We start from the raw sequence: 23,152 nt of genomic DNA, 5'->3' as shown, positions 1-23,152 counted from the left end.
TATTAATAATCATCGAAAGGAATCTTTTAATCGAAATTAAGTATACAGTATTTGTTGATAACAGTACATTCAGTGATTTTCTACAATAGAGAGAAAAAATCTAATCTCCCTATATAGAGATTTTACGAAATGACGAACTCCTCTGTCAAAGAGTTCACTCTGTAATGTATCATTAATTATTTATTGTTAGCTCAAACTTCAAATTGTAATGAAAAAGAGTTAAGCCAAACTTTGAATTAATCCAATGGCTGGAAATTAAGAAGCATAAAAATTGCACAGCAGAAATCCTTTTATATATATCTTTCTTCTTCTAAAAGAGGCTTAAAAGTAACATACCAGCCTTGATTATACATACATTGCTACATATATATAGCATTAATTCAATCCATGTTCTTCTAGTAGCATATCTATTTTTAAACTTGTTTTAGCAGATAACTGATTAGGCCTCATCGTCAATCTTCCACCCAAACGTGCATGAACCTTTCGCTTGGTGAAGTTGATCGATGTTCAGTCCAAAAATCTGGGCTTTCAACTCTTCATCTAAGGCAGCTTGCCATGGCAATGAAATTATTCAGCACTACGTTTATAATTCTCTAAGTTCAACAGTTACGTACCATATGTACACTTCCAGGAGTAAAACTGTACACATTCAGTTGTTTCTTTCTGATCCTTTGACGTCGGCCTTTGATTAGAAAACCTTGCCACATTAAGGAAATATTGTTAGAAAATAGAGACTGAATTCACCCGAGGGGAGAAACAATACTATAATATTGGTGAAGACATAAGCAGGCGTTTCTTGAAGTAGTCAAAGATAAAAAGAAAGTTAGATCCCAACCTTATATCAGATCACAGTGGTAAAATAAACTTAATTATTATTTTAGACGTAACAATTCGTCTTTACCTATAATAACTAGGTCATGTAAATATAAGTTATTATCAGTTATATCAAGAAATATAAACACAATACAATATTTAAATATATCAAAATCTTAAACATGTACATAAATATATTTATTTATTAAATACAAAATTCGACACTATATGTCTAACACATTTATTAAACGAATCGAATTAAATTTTATACGAATAACACGATTTATAATTTGTTTAAAGACAATCAAAGTCAATTATAGGGAAATATTTATTAAATCAACTCACCATTTTGATTGAACCTCTCGACTCGTCTAATTATAGGTATTTTTCATGAATTCATCATGGGTTCTCTAAAGAAAGAATGAAATTTCAACTAGAAAGTGTTTCTACCCTTTAGAATAAAAAAACACAACAGTGGTAATGGATAAGTTCAATTATCCTTATCAGAGACCGTCATAAAATTTTTGCATGTATGCATGCAGTCCTATTTGTATGGGCATATGAATAAAGCTAGCTAGGTGCATTTTCATAATTAAGAATTCGACCAATCATCTCCTATGTCCTAGCTTTTCTATGTTCATAATGTGAATTGATTAGTGGTCTAACATCATGTACCATGTTTCCCACATATTATAGGCTTATCCGTTAACTCCCAAAAAAAGAAGAATTGCATCATCATTTCTTAGCCATTCTAAATAAAGAAAACAAAAGACAAAAGAAAAAACTTTTTTCTAATGACAATTGCCCTAAATGAACTTGCTAAAAATTAACTTAACAAGCCTTAAAAAACACATCCTAATATTGGTCTTGTGTTCTCTTATCATCATTTATGATATTAAGTATATAAGAATGACTAATCATATCCAATTTATCCTCATGAAAGTGTACATTTCACTTCATACATATCTCCAATTCTCTGTTAAAAAATAATTATTAGCTATTTGATGAACTTTACAGACTTTTTTTATATAATTATTTATTTATATATACGTATATACATATAAGACAAAAGTATAAAATGCAAAAAATAATTATTAACTACACTTATTCCACCTTTATTTTACACTACATACATGATAGAAAAATACTACATAACAAATAGTTTTGAAGACAGAGTTTGACAAAGAGCTATGAATGACCTAGTATGAGAATGTTTAGCATACTTCTTAAACTTGGTGTACTTTGACCAATGTGAGTGTGCTTTCAACTCTTATTGCATTTGCTTGTGACAAAGACACTTTTTAGCTTTGAATAGTTAGGTCCTAAGCTTAAGGAGAGGACTACTCTAATATTGTATTATGGGAACAACCAATAATTTGTGTTCAGAAATTTTGCTTTCACAATGTGGTGGGTGGTCTATTGCAAGAAACATTTAAGTTTTCTTAGCTCTCTTTTATTAGTTTGGGATCCTAGGTCTAGCTAGGTGAATGGCTGAACAGGAATTGAAACCACATTTTTGCCTAGGGAAAGGGAGAGATAACTCCTTGTGCATCAAGCACAAGAGCAAAAAGGGATCAAGGCGACAACCCAATATACAACCAGCCAATCCTCATCACAACCAAAAACTGATGAATTCAATTAGTGGACCAACTGTAGTACTCCCCCATCTACCCACCTGGCAAAAGAACAACAACGCAAGAAAAAAGTAAAACAGCTCATCATCAGTACTTTAATTTTCTGACAACACACTAAAAGCTAGTTACGTTCTTGAATTTTACCTAGACTGGATGTAGCTTGTTTATCGCGACATAGTTGTGTTCTTTCACTAAAATAAAAGAAAAAAAAAGTACTATGTGCATGGGTTTGGGTTTGGGTCTGGGTTTGAGTTTGAGTTTGGGTTTGGGTTTGGGCATGGGTATGGGTATGGGTAGTTTTCATTCTATCCAGTAGCTTCCTCCACCTGTCCCGCTTCTTGTCCTAATAAAAAGAAAAGTTTGTAGCAGATGCCAGCAAATCCTGCTTTGCCAACCTAAATAGACTTGTTTACAACAGTTTAAACTAACATAATAATAATATAAAAAAGCAAAATCCTAGAGTTTGGGATTCCTAAGAATATGGGTTTCCATTGGTTACCCCAAAAACACACTTCAAATCTTGTATCCCATCTTCTATCTTTTCAAGTTCCGTGAACACAATGCCAAATGCCTTTCGATACCAGTCATTTATTTTGTTCCTTCTTGGTTTTGTTTAGTGAAAAAAAGAACAGTCCACGTTACCTGATTATTCTACTATTTTGCTTCATTTCTCTCTTTAATTACTCCTTTGATCTCAATTTTCCTTAACGGCCGAGACTGAGGGCAGCCTCGACGTCCAGCCGCCATGCAAAACAACCACCAGTATCCATTTTCCAGACATCACACGGCAACATCCTCGAATACTTCTCGTTCTGCCACGTGTACTGCAACCTTACCTTGCATGAGAATGCAGTGCAAAACCTAGGTAACTCTTGCTTCATCACGAGCCAAACCATTATATCCGGTGACGGCCCGTCATTTCCTTCCCCCACAGTCAACATCCTCTTGTACGCTCCGTTCACCCACTGCACCTTATTCAAACCATCGGATATAAACCCTGGGCACGTGTCAGCCTCAAGATTCTTCGTCCTATCCACGTCCGTACTCCCTAGCTCTCTCCCATCCATGCAAGTGTCTGTCACGCACTCCACCGTCACCCACGACTCCACCACCGTTACCTTCCTCTTTTGACTCACCACCACCGTCTGATCAGGTTCCTCAACGACTCCCATACGATCAATCCAACGGTTGTTGAAGTTCAAGTTAAACAACAAAGGTGGACCTTGATTTTCCTCCAAAACTGCATCGTTTTGGTTGATAGTCGATCCATTTGCTTCAGTTTTCTCTGGTAATAACTGCAGAGTAACGATCCTTTCAGGATCCTTTGACACCTCTTCATGATGAAGATGATCTGAAGATGATCTTTTCTTTCTCTTGATATTATTCTTTCGAACCCTAACGTACTTTCTCTTAGCTCTTGGCTTAGAAAGCAACAGGTTTTTGTTATCAAACTGACCACCACCGGAACCTGTCTCTCCGGCCACCGGTTTTGGAGCTATTGGCCGGAATCTTAACATTATCCGATTGATGACCGTCTTATCTAGTGAACCCCCTGGGTAGCTTAGCATACTCCATTTCTCACCACCGTTCATCTCTCTCCGCCGCCGCTGTTACCAACGCCAGCAAAATCGTAGCGTCCCTTACCTGATTCTCTCCTCAAAATCTCAATCTTTTCTCTTTCAAACCGCCGATTTTTTTTGGTGAAAGTTAGTTTATGAGAAGCGACAATCATTGCGGCAAATTAACAGAGAAGTAACACGTGGCTAGGGTAACAAGGGAATAGTGTAGGAAATTGATTGGAGGAAAGTTTAGGGGTGGGGCCCAGGGGCAAGTGAAGAGATCGAATGGTGTGATCGAGCGTTGGAGATGGGCCCCCGAGGAGGACGTATGACAAGAAGGCTTGTGTCCAGCACTGCCGAAAGAGAGGGGACACGTGGGCATCTGCTCGAGAGCAGAGTTTTACTGTTGACATGAAGTGGAAAAGAGCACAAAAGGTTTTCGAGGGAGGTTCGAGAAAGTGCACACGTGGTCTCTGTTCATTAGCACTCCCCCCCTTAATTCAGTTACATTTTCAAGTCTCACATCTCCCACGCGCCACCTCTCTCGTGGACGTTAACTTACAAACCTGCCTACAATATGCTTAAAATGTAAACATGATAAATACTTACGTGGAATCAATTTATTTGTTGTGTCCTACGCAAAAATTTCTTTTTCTTCGTGTTTCTGTTTTATATTTTTTCATAATTTTACCTTTTAATTCTATATTTATTAATTAAAAATTTTAATTCTTAAATTTTAAATTTTAACAATATAAACAAATAATTTAACAATAAAAATAATTTAAAAATTATAAAAAGATATTAAAGCATGACTCTAAACAAGAAGATAAGATTTTTGTCAGTTTATCTTACACACTCCATACCTAAAAAAAAAAGGGACATGATGAGAGATGGAAACGTACCAAATGGCGCGTGGGGAAGGTGATTTAATGTAACGGAGCATGACGGTTCGAAAGGAGGGACGCGTGGCTGATTCGATAAAGATGTGGATCCTAAGGGTGGAGATTTGTGACGTCATCCGATTTTAAAGTGGGGGCTCCTTTTGTTTCTTTGATGGGATTGGGTCCTAAGCTGCTGCCACGTGCTTATTTCTGGATTAACTTTTACGGAATAAAAAACAAAGAATGCCTCTTTGGACTTGTATGATTGGTGGAAACAGCTTTCGTGCACCAGTATCTAGGATCAATTTCAACTTAAAGTAACGTATTATTTATTAAGAGTATTCTATTTTTGTTTAATAAATATTAAAATTTACTTGTTACTTTATAATCATTAATATGCAATGTAATTGAAGATATTATTTTAATAATTTTCTTTAACAAAAATCATTATTAATTTTTATAAAATTAAAAATTATTCACTAGATACAAATTCAGAAAAAAATATATATCCATAAAATATTAATAAAGAAAAAAAACATAAAATACCATGTACTATGTAAGATTTTTATTTGTATAGTTGAAGTACTGAAAAGGTGTAATTGAAGTTTACCTAATACAATTTTTCAATATAATTTTTTGTATATTTTAAAGTTGTTTTCTTCTATATAAGATTTTTATTAGTATGAATATATTTGAATACTTAAATCTTATTACAACCATCAATCTATTTCCTCAATGAATTTGTTAATTATAAAATTTGATATATTACTTTTAAGTGTAATACATAAAACTATTTTGGTTTCTAGGTTTTCTTTATTAATTTTTAATTTTTAATTTTTATGATTTTTTCAATATTTTTCGTTGTTTTTTTTTTATTTTATAACTTTTTAAATCATGATAAAGAGAAATATAAGTCTTCGTGTACTATACTTATGCTATTCTTAACTTCAATCATTTTTTATGATGGCATGCAATTTCAATTGAGATAGACATTTCAACTTATGAATCATGTTCATGACAATACGTCGTTTAGCTGATTACCACACAGTCCTATATGTTGAACCAAGTGCATGTTTACATTAAAAAATAACTCTCACATCATCCACTATGTCACTAATTGTTACCCCTACAGGTTTATAATGGAAACCTTAAATCTTGAGATACAAATCTCAGCTTATGATTATTATTTTTGCAGCAATCTTATTTTTCCATCTCTCATGCTTTACTCCAATGGCTTAATATTTACTATAGACATTTAACATTTGATAACTTTATGATATAGAGTTATTTGAATTTAATTTTGATAGTAATTCAGCTTAGTTCTTATAGTAATGCATAGAGATTAATAGATTTTGTTTAATTATTTTAAATTAGTTATTTTAACTGAATCAATCTAATCTTAGTTAATTTTATACTTAATTTGATGTTAATATGGTTCAGATATGTTGTCATTAATTTATTTGTGGTTTTGTAGATGTTTGAAAGAAGAATTTTAGTAAAAGAAGAACAGTAATTTCAAAGTGTAGACTTTCACTGTATATATTTTGGTATTTTGGCCATAACTCTCTCTATAGAGCTCCAATAAAACAATTATTAGACCATTAAAAATATAAGAGAAAAATCTACAATTTTCATGTTTACTACTTCACCCAATTCGACCTGAAAAATAGTCAAAACTCTTGTCGAAGTTGACACATTGTAGCAGTCCTAAGCAATTACGATTTCTGTTAATTAATTAGGCAAAGCTGCGACTCACATTGTCTGATGAGGAAATTCCAGCTGAAATTGAATACTTGCTTCACCCAACTTGGCTTAACTTCAAAGCCTATAAAAATAACATTTCGAATGATTTAAAAGAGAGAAAACACCAGATTGAAAGCTGAAAGTTAAGCCACAAAATCATTAAAGCTGAGAAGAATTTGAAGGAGTCAAGAAGATTTGGAAGATCAAGATTATAATTATTAAGTTTTATCTTTTTTATTTTCTTAGAACATGTTTGGTCTAGCTTTTTTTTTTTAACTTAAAAACTATTATAAAACTCTTATGCAAAATAATAGCTTTCAAAATTAAATTAAAATCGTTTGGTAAATTTACTTTTTATAAGCTCTTTTTTATAGATAAATTATTTGGCAAAACAACTTATATAAACTCTAACTTTAGTTAAAACTACCATAAAGGGTATTTAATAAATAACTTTTTATTAATCATGAATTTCTTTGTTCAAAATAAACAAAATTAACTTTATTTTTATCTATTTAAAATAAATTTTTAAAAATATAAAAAGGATTTTTATATAACCTAAAGTTTATAATTAATAACAAATTATAAAAAAAAAGAGTTCAATAAATAATTTATAAGTAATACATAATTTATAAATAATTTTTTATTAAATAATAATAAATTAATAAAATCAAGAGAAAAATTGGATCAAATAAAAAAATGAAAGATGAAAGAAAGTAGTGAGTTGACTACTAAAACCCTTAACCCTAACAATAGAAAAGAACCCATAAAAGAAGAAGAGAAGTCTAAGGTATTAATGTCCTTACCAACAAAGTTCACTTCTATGAACAATATTATCTCAACAATCATAATCAACAAATATTATTTCAATTTTTATTTAATTTATCTCAACAACCATTGACCTATTTAATTAATTATTTCAATCATAATCATCAAATGTTATATACACTATAAAGAAGTTAAGAATAAATAAACATCACATAATTATCATGTCAAACAATAAATTGAGAAATATCAAATAATAAAGAGAGTTTTCAAAGTCCCAAAAAAAAAAGATAGAAAATAAAATGAAAAACAAAATAGAAAGAAAAAAAATAATACCTGAATGCAGTTTTGAATTTTGAATATTCTTTTTTTCAATTTTTGTAAGAACAAAAAAAAATCTTAGAATAATGATTTGCAGAAAAGGAGAGAGGAGAGGGAGATCGATAAGGAGAGAAGGTAGAGTGTTTTTTGAGAGAGAGGATTTTTTATGGAAAAAATAACTCTCTTGCTAAGTTGACATGTTTTTTAATAAAAAATAAAAAAAATCCTAATTGGAGCTTTTTTTTAAGCTCTTTTTTTTTTAGATTTTATTCTTTAAAAAAATTATTTTTTTTAAAAGTTTTTTACGAAATCCTGTTTGGTCCAGCTTTTACTTTTAAGCAGTAGATAAGCTAAATATAAGCCATGCCAAATGAGCACTTAATTTGTTTTTATTGTTTAAACTTTATGATGATTTGTGACTTGATGGGAAACTAATTTTTTAATCTAAGATTATGATAGAACTCATTAAGTAGTCTGATTTATTTATCTCTCATTTGCTTATATTTGACGGATTTAAGTCATTTATTTTATTATGTTCTTAATACTTCTAATTGCTTGATCACCAGTTAAATTGAATTAAAAACCTAGGTTAAACCTTGACGAAGGAGATTTAGATAGATCTTAAATAGAATAGCGTATGATCGAATGCACTTAGTTGATTAAGTGACTTGATTTGGATGTAGGGTAGACATACACTTATAAGCCATATGTAACCAGGATTAGAGTACAAACTTAATGAATCTTTCTTCAATTTAATTTGTATAAACATATAGTAAATTAATTAGGATAAGTATTTTTATAAGAAACTCGACAGAGACTTGTAAATAATTTAAGACTTTAGGTTAGTTATTTAATCCATCAAACTAAGTTATGAAAGAGAGAGATAATAATCAGATGAAGTATTAAGAGACATCATAATCTTAGATCTGGTAGTTGATTGAAGTTTCAGTTTAGTAGTTTTAATTTTTTTTAATAATTTTAAAATTTGATTGTTTGAATAAAATTAAAATGTGTTAATTTTAGTGGTTAATAGTAAGAATTAAAACAATTCTCCGAAAAAATGATACTCTATTTATTATTATATTACTTTTTTAACGATACGTGCACTAACGTAAGAAATCAAAAACAACATCTCCCACCCCCTTCATTACATGTCTATAAAATGGGGGACATTAAACTTTTCAATAAGCATCGCGCGTGTATGTGTGTAGCGATTAACAATTCAAATACAATTCGAATAATTACTTTTCAATAAAATTGATTTGAATAACTATTTTTCAATAAAATTGAATGTGCAATATTAAATTTTTAAAATGTATATCTAATTTAAAATAATTAAAATGGTGAAAAAAATTATAAATGTGTTAAATTAAAGATATTTTGTCTTAAAAATTTAATGATTAGTTGAATAAAAATCTAACACGTTTCTATTGTTTGGGTGTGAGTTTATCTCTTAATATGCTTCTCCTTATGCATTATAAATTTCCTCCATCCTCTAATCTAATCTTAGAACTATCCAACACATACAAAACAAAAAGCTGCATATTTTTAGTATTTTTTAAACAACCTATAGCATATGCACCATTGTTCTGTACTTTCTTGTCTAGGTTTCTTTACAAATTACTACGCAGACAAGAACTTTAATTTACCTGCAAAACAAGGAAATGCTTTTCATTGGATTTCCGAAGGAAAATTTCGTAATCAATCTTCAGAGTCCCAAGCTGAGAGCAGCGTTGACATCGAGCCTCCATGCAAATCCACCGGAGCGCATCTTCCACACGTCGCAAGGAACCATTCTCGAGTACTTCTTGCCCTTCTCATCCCAGAACTGTAACCGTACACGACAAGAAAATGCACCGTGCAGGAGCATGCAGCCGTCTTTCACCACCAACCCCACGGCGGTTTCGGACGGCTCCCCGTCGGTGTCATGTCGAGCCGGCGCTACGGCGTTTTTATAAGCCCGGTTCACCCAGAGAACCCGGTTCAACCCATCCGATACGAACCCGGGACACGTGTCCTTCTCAAGATTCTTCATTTTCTCCACGTCCGTACAGTTCCCCATCTCCCCTTCATCCATGCAAGTGTCTGTCACGCTCTCCACCGTCACCCACGACTCCACCACCGTCATCCGTCTCCTCGGGGAGGTTATCACCGCTGTCTGATCGGACAAACCCATCATCGCCACCTTATCTGTAACCATTTTCTTCAACTTCAAGCACGGCGATTGTGGATCCTGAAAATGATAATTATTACTTACCATTCGATCCAGATCAACACCCAATGACCTTTCAACAACCGTTAATTTCTCTAGATCAGCTTTCTCTGGCATCAACTGTAGAGTAACAGAATTATTTGTTCCATCGTCAACTTCTTTACCTTCATCTAAGATTCGTCTCTTTCTATTATTTTTCTTACAAACCCTCACGTATTTTCTCTTTGCTCTCTTGCTACTAACAAGCAAGTTCTTGCTACTAAACATAGAGTCAACAGAAACTGAGTCTCCGGTCACGGGTTTGGGAGCGATCGGCCGGAATCTTAGCATTATCTGGTTGATTATCGTCTTATCTTGTACACCCCCAGCGCATTTTAGCACCCTCCAAGGATCTCCACCGTTCATTTCTCCTTTAAAAAACCCAAACAACCCCTCTCTCTTCCTTTACTCTTAGATTTTCTCTGGGTTTTATTTCTCTTTTCTATCTGGGTTTTTTTTTTCACTTGTGGTGTTTTAGTTTTTTCATCTAAGGCGCTACCGGAGCTGAAGCGATAATCATAGCGGCAGCAATCGTGGCCAAAGTCTGACAACGCCACGTGTCCTAAGGCAACAACTCGAAACAGTGACGAGACTTGATTGGTTGAAACCAAATGGGCCCCGGTAGACAAGCAAAGTTACCTGTTTGGGCGTGTCCGGAGCCTGTGATTGGCCCATTGTGCTGGCCAATGGGAAATGAGGACGTGTCCGAAATTCCGTGAAAGTATGACACACGTGGCCGTACCTTGGGATATGGCCTAAAGGTTCTGTTTGAAGTGGAGTGGCTTTTTTTCTTCGCCTTTGGTGTTTTTTTTTTATTATTTGGAGAAAATCTATGGGTAGGTTCCAGAGTAAGTTACACGTGGTGTTTTGTCATTTGTTTTAAAAGACTAAGTGCAGTTGACCGTCATATCCACTTTTCTTGCACTGAAGCGCGTGAAGGCAAACGTTGATTTTTTTCAAAGAATCAATGTTTGCTTACAACTTACGTTACAAAGCTTAGGCAAAAAAAGGAAATTGAAACGCTTTAATACAATCATGTGTTAGTAATTTATTTAAAGTTTATTTTTTATAATTAAAAAAATTCAAATTTTAATTGTTAGATAAAGAGATAATATATCAATTAATGAGTTAAGTGTTCGAGTGTAATAATTTATTTAAAATTTGATTTGATTTAATTTAAATAATTAAAAATTAGAGTTCATTAGCAAGAGCATTTTTTAATTAAGGTACTAATTATGAAAATACCTTTTGTTTAATTTACTATTTTCATGGGACTCAAATAAATATTAATAGATTATTATAAACTTTGTTTTATACTTTCATTTTAACACGTGTCAAATACATACTAATTTAAATTTTTTACATAAATTATTTTAACTCTTTAGAGTTTTATCTTAATTTTTTTTGAGTCAATTAATATTAAAAATGAATATTTCATCTCAAAACTTCAAATATCGATAACAAATTTTATAAAATAATTAAAATATTTATATTATTTAATTTACTATCATTTCTATAGCTTTTTTTCATTTTTACCTTCTTATGTTTTTCTTCAAAATCATAACCGTTCTCCGGTGAAATTATCCTTTTAAAATCTTTTAGTGAAGTAAGACTTAATTAAAACAAAACGAATCCAATTGTTTTTACAGTACTTTTAGTACAGCTTACTCGAATGGTGTAACAGAGTGAATTGTGTAATCGTATTATCAACACGCTCGGAGTTGAGAGTGGGGTACGTAGAGAACGGCTGGAACTGATGATGGAACCAAGGAGGACGCGTGGCGGGTGTGATAGAAGGGCGGATCTTGGGATAGATTTGTGAGGTGACGTGGAGGAACGCTATTGGATAGAAATAAGGGGTTGAGAAGAGGGTCCCCCCCACGCCCCCCGTGTCCTGTGATTTAGCAGCGGTCTCGTCCAATGAGAGTCGAGAAATTGGAAATGTCTGTGTCATACTTTATTTTTAAGGTCAAACATGGCGTGATCAAAGGATATTCTACCATTGTTGCTAAATTTGTTAGTACCAAAATTAACAGCTAAAGGACAAAAGTTGGAGCATGGACCAAAACATAAAATTTTACACTAAAGTTGATACTAATGTGTTTGAAATTTTTTTGTATGCATTGGCAAGTCAAATGTAAGAGCATTAATTTCAAAAATACACATGGGATGGGACGAAGGTTTATTTTTCCATCTTTATCGAATATTTTTTTAATTCAAAAATAAAAATTACGACTTAATTAAAATTAAAAAGCTTCTATCCAAATGATGCATTGTCTTGAATAAATTTAATCCAAATGATGCATTAAAAAACTTCGTTTGCCATTTGTCTCGCTTATAAAAATTTTTTTTAAAAAAATTGCCTTTTTATGTCATTGTGTCCAAACTATTCTTCCAATAAAGATGGATAAGCAGGCCATGCCAATAATTCAAATCTCCTAATCACTTCAACAGTGACCTAATTTTCATAAGATGTTATATTGTTTCGACAGGATTACGTAAGACTGTAACATTTGCTAAAGTTGACGATGGAGTTTAAGTATAAAAAAAATTAAAAAAGTTTATATTTGATGTATTGCCATCATATAGATTTTATATATTATCAGTTGATCCATATTATCACTTTATTAATAAAGTAAATTTAATAGTTAAAAATTTTAAAATATAAATACTTATAATTTTAAAAATATTTATTTAAAAAAAAATTAAATCTTTAACTTTACATATTTACGAAATAATTAATAATGGTCCGATAACACAATTGGAATTCCCAAGTTTTGAGCTCATTTAGATGATCGGCGTTGGATGGGGCCCAATTTTTAATTACTCAAATATTGGGCTTCAATTTAGGCCCAAGAATAAATGGGCAAAGGACTAAGTGGAATGACCCGAGTCTCTAGCCCACTTTAAATGACCGTCCAAAAAGAATTGACGTTCAGTTCTTTGTTCTGGTTATGAGTTTACAAAAATAAACTACCAATATTTATTCAAATTAAAAAAAAGGAAAATGTTAAAAATTTAAAATTGTTAAGTTAATATTCATAGAAAAATGGTGGTGTTTGATACTTTACAATATAATATAATTACAGGTAATGTAATTACAAGTAATATGATTGCAATCAATGTGATTACAAGGTAGATAACATTACAATCTTTTATATATAATATAAAATAATGATTAAAAGCCATGAAATATAACATTGCAGTTTTTGATTTATAAGTATTTTGTTGGGATTGTAATGTTAATTTTCAAAATTATCTTCATATTTTTTTATTAAAATACAAGTTTAATATTCTTGTATTTTTCTATTATTAATTTTTATATAATATTATCTCTTAAATATAATTTTAATGTCATATGTTTTATTTTCATTTTTATTATAATCTTATATATTTTATTTTTATTTCTTAATATAATTTTTATAATATATATATATATATATTTTTTTTAAAGATAATATAAATTTTATTAACAGTCATCATGATTAGTAAGAATAATAAAAAGAGATCCCTCAAAATCTATATATAAAAAAATAAATTATAACATTGCAAAATGTTTTTAACAAAGTAACAAAATTGAAAGGTAAAAATATATTTAATAATATTGCAAAGTACAATGCAATCTGATTGCATTGATTTTGGACTGTAATTACATTACATCCATTAACTATAATATGATTGTATTATAATTTTATATTATAGTGATTTATTGTAAAATAAATACTGTAATATAATTTAATTGAGCACATTGTAGAAAATGTGCTTTCACTAACCTCATACCAAACGCTATCGATTTGTAATTAATGAATTGTTTCTTTTTTATTTTAAATTTTAAAATCATATTTAATAGATTTTTTATGCAATTTCAAATTAAAAATTTGTTTAACTTTAATAAATACTTATAAGATTGGTTGAAGAGACATTTATTGGTGCTACCTTTAAAATTTAGTTAAATTTTATTTTAAAAGATGTTTTTTCATTTAATGCTATTTAGTATTTTCATAGAATTCAATAACTTCAATACATTAAGTGTTTATATTTAATGCATTGACTCACAATTATAAACATAATATTTATCTTATATTTTGTTAATGTAAAATTTATGAGTTCTCACCTACTCAATTGTACAACACCTATTATATTGCTTTTTTTTTATAACCATAGAAGAGAAGAACTCATTTTGATTTGAAGTTACTTCGATTTTAATATTTCAAATGAGTTATTATTTTGATTTTAATATATTTTATAGAGGTCTCATATCAGTGAAAAGTTTAAAAATTATTTATCACGAGTACATATTTTTAATCAAAAAAATATATTTATCATTTCTAAACTCAAAATTTATCTAATCTCTTATTGATATGAGATATGTGATGTATAAATTATTATTGAATTATAAAGTGTCATCAAATAAAATATGTAAAAATAAAAATTTAAAATTTTTTAAAATATATATTTTGAAAATTATTAATATTTATTTTTTAAATTTTAAAAATTTTAAATTTATTTGTTATTGAGATGATAATATTTGATGAGTATAAATATCACGTTAGAAAATATCTATAAACAGCTTTTGGTATTTGTCATATTCCTTTTGAAGAAAAAAACCAATAGAATTCAAACATCGTAAGGGTCATTGCTTCTTACAATAGAGCTCAGGCATCTTATCATACGTACCTCAAGCCACCGCGTTACATTAAATGCTGCAAAAGGTTATTGATTGATTTTCTGGTACCTTCCAAAGACCATGAAAGTTAAGCCAGGGTTCAGTGTACTCTCCTAATATTATCCAATACCATTCTACCACGTCATCAATTTGGCCCCTCTATCCAAAATTCCGCCAATAAGATAGAACCTTGACCTCACTTTGCTTCCCAGCTGTACCTGTATCACCCGTGCTTGAAATCCCGCGTTATTAGTTACTTAATCGACTCGATAAAGACAAAAACAAGACAGATTAATTGTCCTAAAGTCCGCACCCCAAAAAACGGACGGCTGAGATCTAAGATAAATTCACCGTCCGATCACTCTTCATCCTGAATCCAACGGCCATAGTTCCTCGAAAGTAATCGAAAGCCCGTTTAAAGTAGAGAGAGAACTTTCAAAAGCCAGCTCTTTTTACTGTTCTCTCTCTTCTTTCGATTTAGCTCGCTATTAAGTTTTAGCGATCCAAATTTTTCAAAAATTCCAATAAAAAGATTAATTATTTTTATTTTTACAAATATTAATCATTAATTGCCCTAGGGTTTCTTGATCTAGGGTTTTTGTTGTTTATTTTTGTTTATTTCTTTTACTTAGTCGCCGAAAAGGGTAGGAAATTGAAGAAAGGGTTTTCGAGATTCGTGGAACACTGGGACAGCGAAGGAGCAGTGGAAGACTGGTAATTGTTATTGGGTTATTCTTGGGTTTTAGAATATGTTCTTTGGGATCCGGGTTTGTGATTTTTTTGGAAGGGGCGGGGGTTAGATATTGGGTTAGGGTTTTCTTGTATCGAATTTCTTCTGGTGTAAAGATTTGAGCTTTGAACTAGTAAATGATACTATAAATTTTCAAGTATGAATCAGTTGAGCTTTTCTGTTTATGTTGCAATTATATTTTTTTCATGCATGATTGGAATTGAGTATATGTGAATTGTGCGTTCTTTTATTTTTGGGTGTATAGGGTTTAATATGGTGAATTTGGGTTTTTGCAGGTAGTTTAAAGTAAGTGAACAAAAGGGTTAAAAGTTTCAGGATTTGGGTAAATGCATGTAAGGGCTGATTTATTTCAGCTATAAATGGGTTCAATTAATTACAATGCAATTTAATTTCCTTTGCATTGTTGGAAAAGATTTGAATCTGGTTATGTTCGGTGTGGAATGGGAGAATTTGGACTCTTAATGTTCTCTAGGGTTTAATCTGGTGAATTTGGGTCTTTCCAAAGATGAGTAGTTTTAAAAATTTGAACAAAATGGTTAAAGATCTCTAGATAGGGTAAATGCCCGTTAGACTTGATCTAAATTTGCTTATAGCTTTTACCTAAGTTTACTTTAATAGTTGTATTCAAAGGGTGGCATATAAAGTTACTCTAGAAATCCGATGGGATAATTTTGCTCCCATGGTTTGATATATGCAGAGTATGGTGATTAAACCAGCAGCTCCTTTACACTGAATAAAGGGAAGTAAAACAGGGTACCCAGGTAAAGTTTTGGCTAAGATGTTGGCAAAGAGTGATAGGTTCTCGGGAGGGTATTATCGTGGGTCATATGAGCCGCCTGGTGAATCAGAGGGATCTGGTAGCTCAGGACGAATTGATACTGAAATTACTGCTTCAGAAGATTCAAGTGCCCCAACGAGAAAATGCATCAGTTTGAACCCTAATAAACGTGACACTTTTGGTGCCCCTATACAAGTGCTTTCCCTGTCGAACATGTCACAGTCTGAAAGAAAGGATTTGATACATAGGTTGAACCATGAATTGGAGCAGATACGAATGCTTCAGAAGAAAGTTGAGTTGCAAAGGACAAATGGCGTTACCATGTCATCTTCCAGTGATATTCTTAGTTGTAGCAATGGGCAAATTCTACCTCATCTACAAGATTTTCAGAAATCATCGATGATGGCTTCTGGGCCAGGCAAGAAAGGGAATCCTTTGAATGGAAAAGGACGCGGATGGAATCGGGGTTCTTCAGGAAAATTTGAGTCTGCAAAGCATGCTTCAGCTCCCAATACCGCAAATATTATCCTGATGAAGCAGTGTGAGGGTTTGCTAAAACGATTGATGGGCCATCAGTATGGGTGGGTCTTCAACCAACCTGTTGATGTAGTGAAGTTGAATATTCCAGATTACGTTAATGTTATCAAGCAACCAATGGATCTAGGAACAATTACAAAGAAGATAACTTCAGGTGCATATGCAAGCCCCATGGAGTTTCACGCTGATGTGAGGCTTACTTTCAGCAATGCAATGACCTATAATCCCCCTGGAAATGATGTCCATATTATGGCTGATACCCTTAACAAGTTTTTTGAAGTGAGGTGGAAAAATATCGAGAAGAAGTTACCAGTAACTGGTGGCCAGTTGGTACAAAGCAAAGCTCCTGCTGACAACATAGAATCTTCCAAGACAATGCCTCCTGCAAAAAAGAGGAAGACAACCTCAGTTACCCAAGAAATTATACCAGAGCCTGTAAAGAGAATGACAGCTGAGGAAAAGCACAATCTAGGCAGAGAGCTGGAATCTTTGCTAGCTGAAATGCCTATGCATATCATTGACTTCTTGAGAGAGCACAGTTCAAATGGAAGGGAATCTGGAGAGGAAGAAATTGAGATTGATATTGATGACCTCAGTGATGATACCTTGTTCACATTGCGAAAGCTTTTAGATGACCATTTGCAAGAGAAACAGAAAAATCAGTGTAGAGCTGAACCTTGTGAAATTGAGGTATGTATCCTCACTGTATATAGGCTGAAAAATCAGTCCCATTGCTCGCTTTTGATGCTTCAAAGTAATATATATTTGCCAAGTGGTATCCACTTCTAAAAATTATTTATTCCTGTATTTCTTTTTGGGAATATTTTCTGATGCAGCTGTTGAATGAATCTGGACTGAGTAATTCATCCATGCAACAAGGCAAAGGTTATCATCAAATCCTTGGGCTCAATATCCTACCTTCTGAGCAACGTTCGGAGACTTCCTTCTGACTTTTCTGTAAATCTTTTGCCTGTGTAGGGAATGACCAGGCTGATGAGGATGTTGACATTGGGGGAAACGAGCCTCCTGTGTCAAGCTACCCACCTGTGGAGATAGCGAAGGATACAGGCCATAGAAGCACAAAGTCTGTCAGTTCAGGCAGCTCCAGAGGTAACTGTATTTTCCTCTCGTTTCCTTTTTGTATGCATCATGCATTCTGTTTTTCTAATTAATTGATGAAGCTCCAGTTCCCTACATTTTGTTTTGGATCCAATTTATCAGTTTTCTATGCCAGCTCATACCTACTACTTTAGCCTACATGTGGTAGGTTTGCTTCTTAATAGTGCACTAAAATTAGACTTTTGGGTACTGCATGGAAAAGGAATGTGGTTCTTTATGTTTGTGCTTTGATACTATGCCTGCTAATGTAGTCAATTTTGGCTGCTTGTTATCAACTGGTTAGTGATATAGATACTTGGTTAAGACAATAACTCTAATTTGACTCGCTGCATGGTAAAGTTCTTATAATGTCCGGTGGATAGTTTTAGTGGTAATTTCAGTTCCAGAGTCCATGTGTTGTTACTAGCAGTTGTATTTCAGCTTTGTTTTATTTCTCAAGTTTACACATTTTACTCCACTGCCACCTTAGTTGAGAGGCATCAATATCAATTAGGACTGTGATCCATCAAGAAAACTAATTGCCTGTATATATTCATCTCTTTTTTTTTTTCTGGGTACTGGTAGTATTATTTAAGTTGATTTCTTAGGTTTTTCCTGTGGGTACTAGTTGTCTTTTTCCCAACTTTTGTTCAGTGCAAGCAGGTCTTGTCTTGCTAGATGCCATTTCAATGACTGCTTTCTTTTGTGTGCTTTGCAGATTCAGACTCTAGCAGTTCTGATAGTGAATCTGATGGTGTTAAAGTTTCAAGTCCTGTGGATGCACTGAAGGTGTGTGCTGGTTCTATGTGGTTTAAATAATATAAGACTTGAGTTCTTTGACCTCATTATTGTATGTTTGATAACTTTAAAGTTTTACCTGGTCCCAAAGGGGGGTTTCATGTGGGCTAGATTACTTTTAACTAGTATCTTACTTTGCATTCTCCTTCAGGTACTGGAGGCTATAGATTCTGGAGCTCAATTAGATGAAAAGACAAGTGTTGACAATCCTCTTGATAGGAATCGTGAGTCTTTAAATTGATATTATTTGTGTTTTCATGTGTATGAAGAGAGAAATGTTCTTGTACTTCTTTTCTCGCTTGAATGGCAAAGCCATGAAATAGTAAATGCTGCTTTGCCTGTAAGATTTGTTAATAAATCATTTCATGCAGAATGTGTTAGTGGGTTGGATCAGCTTGAGCAGACTTCTCAGCCTAAGCCAAGTTCTGTTGAGTCAGATAGTTGTCAAGATGGTAAGATCAATGAAGATTGTAGAAGGAAAAATAAAATCTGTTTTTTGATTTAAAGCTGTGTTTCACTGTCTATCCCGTTAAAAATCTAGGGGACAGTGCTCCAACCGAGAGACAGATTTCTCCTGAGAAACTCTACAGGGCTGCTTTATTGAAGAATCGATTTGCTGATACTATTCTAAAAGCTCGAGAGAAGACACTTACACAGGTAGTTATTAACTTGGGTTCCTGAAACTTACTGTAGACCTGTACTTTTTCTAAGTGTTTTTGACTCTGGATCAGGGTGACAAGGGGGATCCTGAGAAATTGCGTCGAGAGAGAGAAGAACTTGAGCAGCAGAGGAAGAAAGGTTTGAACTTTAATCTAGTGTCTTTGGGTTGTCAACATGCATCTTGCACAAGTTAATAATGTCTTTGAAATGGACAAATTTGTGTAGTTATATTTTACGTGTCTAATAAAAAATGTTTATTAATGTCGAGCAGAAAAGGCACGGTTGCAAGCAGAAGCCAAGGCTGCCGAAGATGCACGAAGACGAGCTGAAGCAGAAGCTGCAGCTGAGGCTAGACGGAAGAGGGAGCTTGAGAGAGAAGCAGCACGGCAGGCATTGCTAAAGGTAGAGTGCATTGTATTTACATATTGATAATGGCCTCCTTGTCTTATTCTGTACTTAATATCCACTTTCTGGTGTTTTGTAGATGGAAAAGACTGTTGAAATCAATGAGAATTCTAGGTTTCTTGAAGACTTAGACATGCTTAGAGCTGCCCCTGTCGAGCATTTGCCAAGCTCAGTGGATGAGACAAGCCCAGATCACTCTCAGGATGGCTTGGGTAGTTTCAAGTTTGGGAGCAGCAACCCGTTGGAGCAACTGGGTTTGTACATGAAGCAGGATGAAGAGGAAGAAGAAGGTGAGCCACCTAGTATTCAAAAGCCTGTAAATGATGTGGAAGAGGGAGAAATAGATTGAACTCTGCTTGTGTATTTCGAAACTAATTGAGGAGAAAAAGAAGAAAATAGTGAATATCTTGATCCTTGAAAAATCTTGCCAGGGGATAAAAGTTCCTCCTGAAATATAATGCAAGGAGGCGCAAGGGCACTTGGTTTTTGAGAGCTTTAAACTATTGGAAGGAATTACAACAAAATACAGGAAGAAGCGTTATAATCTCATCGTGGTCTTGGATGTTGTCTTAGCAAGGGTGAAGATGGCTTTCCGAGGCTTGTCCGTGTTATCATTTTCCATAAGTCTACCGTCATCATTTGGTTTTTGGGTTCAATGTCCATTACCAGAGTTCCCCAGTTAGGCCCATACATGGTTTCAGAAGATAAGTTTCAGTTCAAGGACGTCGTAGTGTGAATGTGATAGTGATGTGCTATAATGTGGTTATCTACGCTAGAATATTGGTATCAAAATATCTGCCTTGTATTCTTTCAACCATTTTCACAATGGTAATATTTATCTCTTATATTAGAAAAAAAGTTGGCCAAGTCAAAGGCTGGTTTGTCTATTAATCAACTCAAAAACTTGGACCATAAATAAAATAAACTACTAGAGGCTGACCATGACTTTATATTTAACAGTACAATTCTAATATAAAATTTAACCTAATGATATTTGACTTTTTCAATGTTGGTGCCCTTAAAATTCATGACCAATATTTACTAAATTTTGTCGTCATTGGAGTTGAATTTGTTCATTGTATCATAGGTTCATAAGCGTAAGCACATACAATCCTATTGAAAGTCAAATACTTGAGAAACCAGACTTCCTGATCAACTAGATTTCCCTGCCGTCTTTACTTCTTCACCTCCACCTCCAACTCCGCTGAAGCTAACATAAAAAGGCAATGAAAGATCCTTTGGAACCAGGTACGGTAAATCTAAGCAGAGTCTGATAACAGACGCGGCCAAAATCGTACTGTGTCTCTGTAACTACTATAGAAACATTGGTTGCTTTCTGGAAAACGTGTCCCCTGTCCTTTTCTGTCTTCTGGCAGCCTTTTTCCTTCCCTTTGGTGACTTTCCAGAGCATTTTGAAAAGTATACCGTTTTTCTCCCAGTTTACCAGAACCCACCAAAACATCCCAAAATCAAACCCAACCCAACTCCACAATTCCTATAAATTTCATCGCTCTTCTCCAGTCCAACCCTGAAAAAGAAAGGTAAAAGGCAAAGAGACAAACTTTCAATGGATACTACCCTTTCCTTCCCAATCCCAAATCTCCCTTTGTTTTTGTCCATGTTTTTGATAATATATGTCGTTGCTTACTTCTTTGTTTTCCGAAACTGGAGTCCCAAGATCCGTCCAGAAGCTTCTTCCTGCTTAATCTCTCTTTTCCACGGCACACCAGCTGTTTTCTTAGCCACTTTTGCAATCTTTTCCGACCAAAACCGTGGATTTTCCTCATCAAACACAAAAACCCAGAATTTAGTTTTGGATTATAGCATTGCTTATTTTCTTACAGATCTCCTTCACTACATTATCTTCTTCCCTTCAGACGTCCTTTTCATAGGCCATCATTCGGCCACTCTCTTTGTTTTCATCACTTGCCGCCACATGGTCTTTCATGGCGCGTATGCTATACTCTCTCTTTTGGTTTTAGCTGAAGTCACCAGCTTTTGCCAGAATGTTTGGACTTTGGCAACTGCAAGGAGGTACGATGATGAGTTGGCTGCAAAGGTTTATGTCTTTTTGTCTCCTTATTTTTATTCCTTTTATAGTGTTGTTAGAGGGATTTTTGGTCCATTTTTTGTGTACCAAATGGGAGTGTTTTATATAAGTGGGAGAGCTGATCATGTGATTCCTAGATGGCTTTGGATTTCTTGGTTGTTTGTTGTCGTTACAGCTATTGGTGTTAGTATTCTTTGGATTTCCAATTTGTGGGCTGAGTTGTTTAAAGAGAAAAGGGCTAAATTGGAGAAGCAATTATGATAATAAAGGATCCTTCTTGATGGGGAAAAGGAGGGAATGGGGGCTAATTTTATTTTTCTTGTTCTTTCTAACAATTGAGGTGAAGAATTAGAATAACAGAGGGGATGAGGATTGTGATATGTGTATGATACGTTCAACTTTGTTCCTTTGAAGAAGTTATGGGATGAAATGGATACCTTTTTAGAACAAATTGTTGGTTCTTCCTCATTGAATACTTTTGCATTTGAATGCTTACTTTTGTAGTTTGTCAATCTAGCAAGTAAATTAAGAATTTCAGATACTCATTTTCTTCTATAATATTGAAACTATAAACATCTTTGTGGAGCTATGCTTTCAGTGTATATGGTTTTTCTTTGCAAACATTTTACTGCAATTATTTGAATATTCAACTCTGTTTGAAGGATTTGAATACTTTCAGAATGGATTTTGGTTCTCTTTGATTGAATTCTTTTGCATTTAAATAAATACTTTTGTAGTTTCTGAGTGCAGCAAGCATATAAGTTCAGAAACTAATTTCTTCAGCAAAACTGCACCATAAATATCTTGTCTCTCAATGTAGCTGTTTGAGCACTAGGGTACTACTTAGTCATTGTTGATCACTATCCTAAAGTTCGATCTGATTATCTAAAGAGAACAACAATCTCTATTCTCACCCAACTATACCTTTAGCTGTTTGTTTTCTACTGTCTTGTTGGAATAGGCCAACCAGTAGATATATTTTACCGTACGATTGGAATTTCTCATAGTTTGTACTCATTAGTCTATTGTCTTGTTTGGTTCAGTTAACTTTTTATACAACTCAAACGGAATATTTTCTGAATTTATACTCATTAAATGTGCAGTGTCTGTTGATTTTAGATGTTTTTTATAATCAAATAAATAGTGCATGAATCTCAGGTTTTTTCTTTCACTTTCTTCATATCTTTGACATTAAGCACTCTTGCTGCTGGCTGGACAATTATTGGTTTTATTTTCAACATGTTTCTATTCAATTTTAGCAGAAGCAGCATTCTATCTTTGCTCCGGATATGGCAAAGAATTTTTGCCGTACACAACCAATTTGAAGGAACCAAACCAATATCTGTGGCTTTGGCTTGAACCTTGTAAATAGTTATTAAGAATTAAATTGAACGGTACAAGGTCTAGGTGAGAATGGTGGCTATGTTTTAATGAGATGCGGCAAT

The 23,152-nt window shown here is 33.3% G+C and overlaps 4 protein-coding genes across 4 annotated transcripts; 2 read left to right on the top strand and 2 right to left on the bottom strand.

Moving 5' to 3' along the window:
* Positions 262 to 4,595, bottom strand: LOC18600945. Its single transcript, XM_018118773.1, has 2 exons — positions 3,090 to 4,595; positions 262 to 697 (listed from the first exon to the last, which is right to left on the bottom strand). The coding sequence occupies exon 1, from the start codon at positions 4,037 to 4,039 to the stop codon at positions 3,152 to 3,154; it is 888 nt and encodes a 295-aa protein (XP_017974262.1). The 5' UTR covers positions 4,040 to 4,595; the 3' UTR covers positions 262 to 697; positions 3,090 to 3,151.
* On the bottom strand, positions 9,238 to 10,903 carry LOC18600944. Its single transcript, XM_007031709.2, has one exon. It carries the CDS (start codon positions 10,328 to 10,330, stop codon positions 9,422 to 9,424), a length of 909 nt encoding a protein of 302 aa, XP_007031771.2. The 5' UTR covers positions 10,331 to 10,903; the 3' UTR covers positions 9,238 to 9,421.
* Positions 15,059 to 20,548, top strand: LOC18600943 (transcription factor GTE8). Its single transcript, XM_018119897.1, has 11 exons — positions 15,059 to 15,344; positions 16,079 to 17,386; positions 17,533 to 17,581; positions 17,675 to 17,806; positions 18,513 to 18,583; positions 18,744 to 18,816; positions 18,964 to 19,044; positions 19,134 to 19,249; positions 19,324 to 19,390; positions 19,524 to 19,654; positions 19,737 to 20,548. Exons 2-11 carry the CDS (start codon positions 16,160 to 16,162, stop codon positions 20,004 to 20,006), a joined length of 2,217 nt encoding a protein of 738 aa, XP_017975386.1. The 5' UTR covers positions 15,059 to 15,344; positions 16,079 to 16,159; the 3' UTR covers positions 20,007 to 20,548.
* Positions 20,786 to 22,309, top strand: LOC18600942. Its single transcript, XM_007031698.2, has one exon. The coding sequence runs from the start codon at positions 21,225 to 21,227 to the stop codon at positions 21,966 to 21,968; it is 744 nt and encodes a 247-aa protein (XP_007031760.2). The 5' UTR covers positions 20,786 to 21,224; the 3' UTR covers positions 21,969 to 22,309.

This window comes from Theobroma cacao, chromosome 4 (genome assembly GCF_000208745.1).
Source record: "Theobroma cacao cultivar B97-61/B2 chromosome 4, Criollo_cocoa_genome_V2, whole genome shotgun sequence".
NCBI classification, from domain to species: Eukaryota; Viridiplantae; Streptophyta; class Magnoliopsida; order Malvales; family Malvaceae; genus Theobroma; species Theobroma cacao.
Note: the sequence above shows the minus strand (reverse complement) of the source record. Positions and strands in the feature narration are given on the sequence as shown.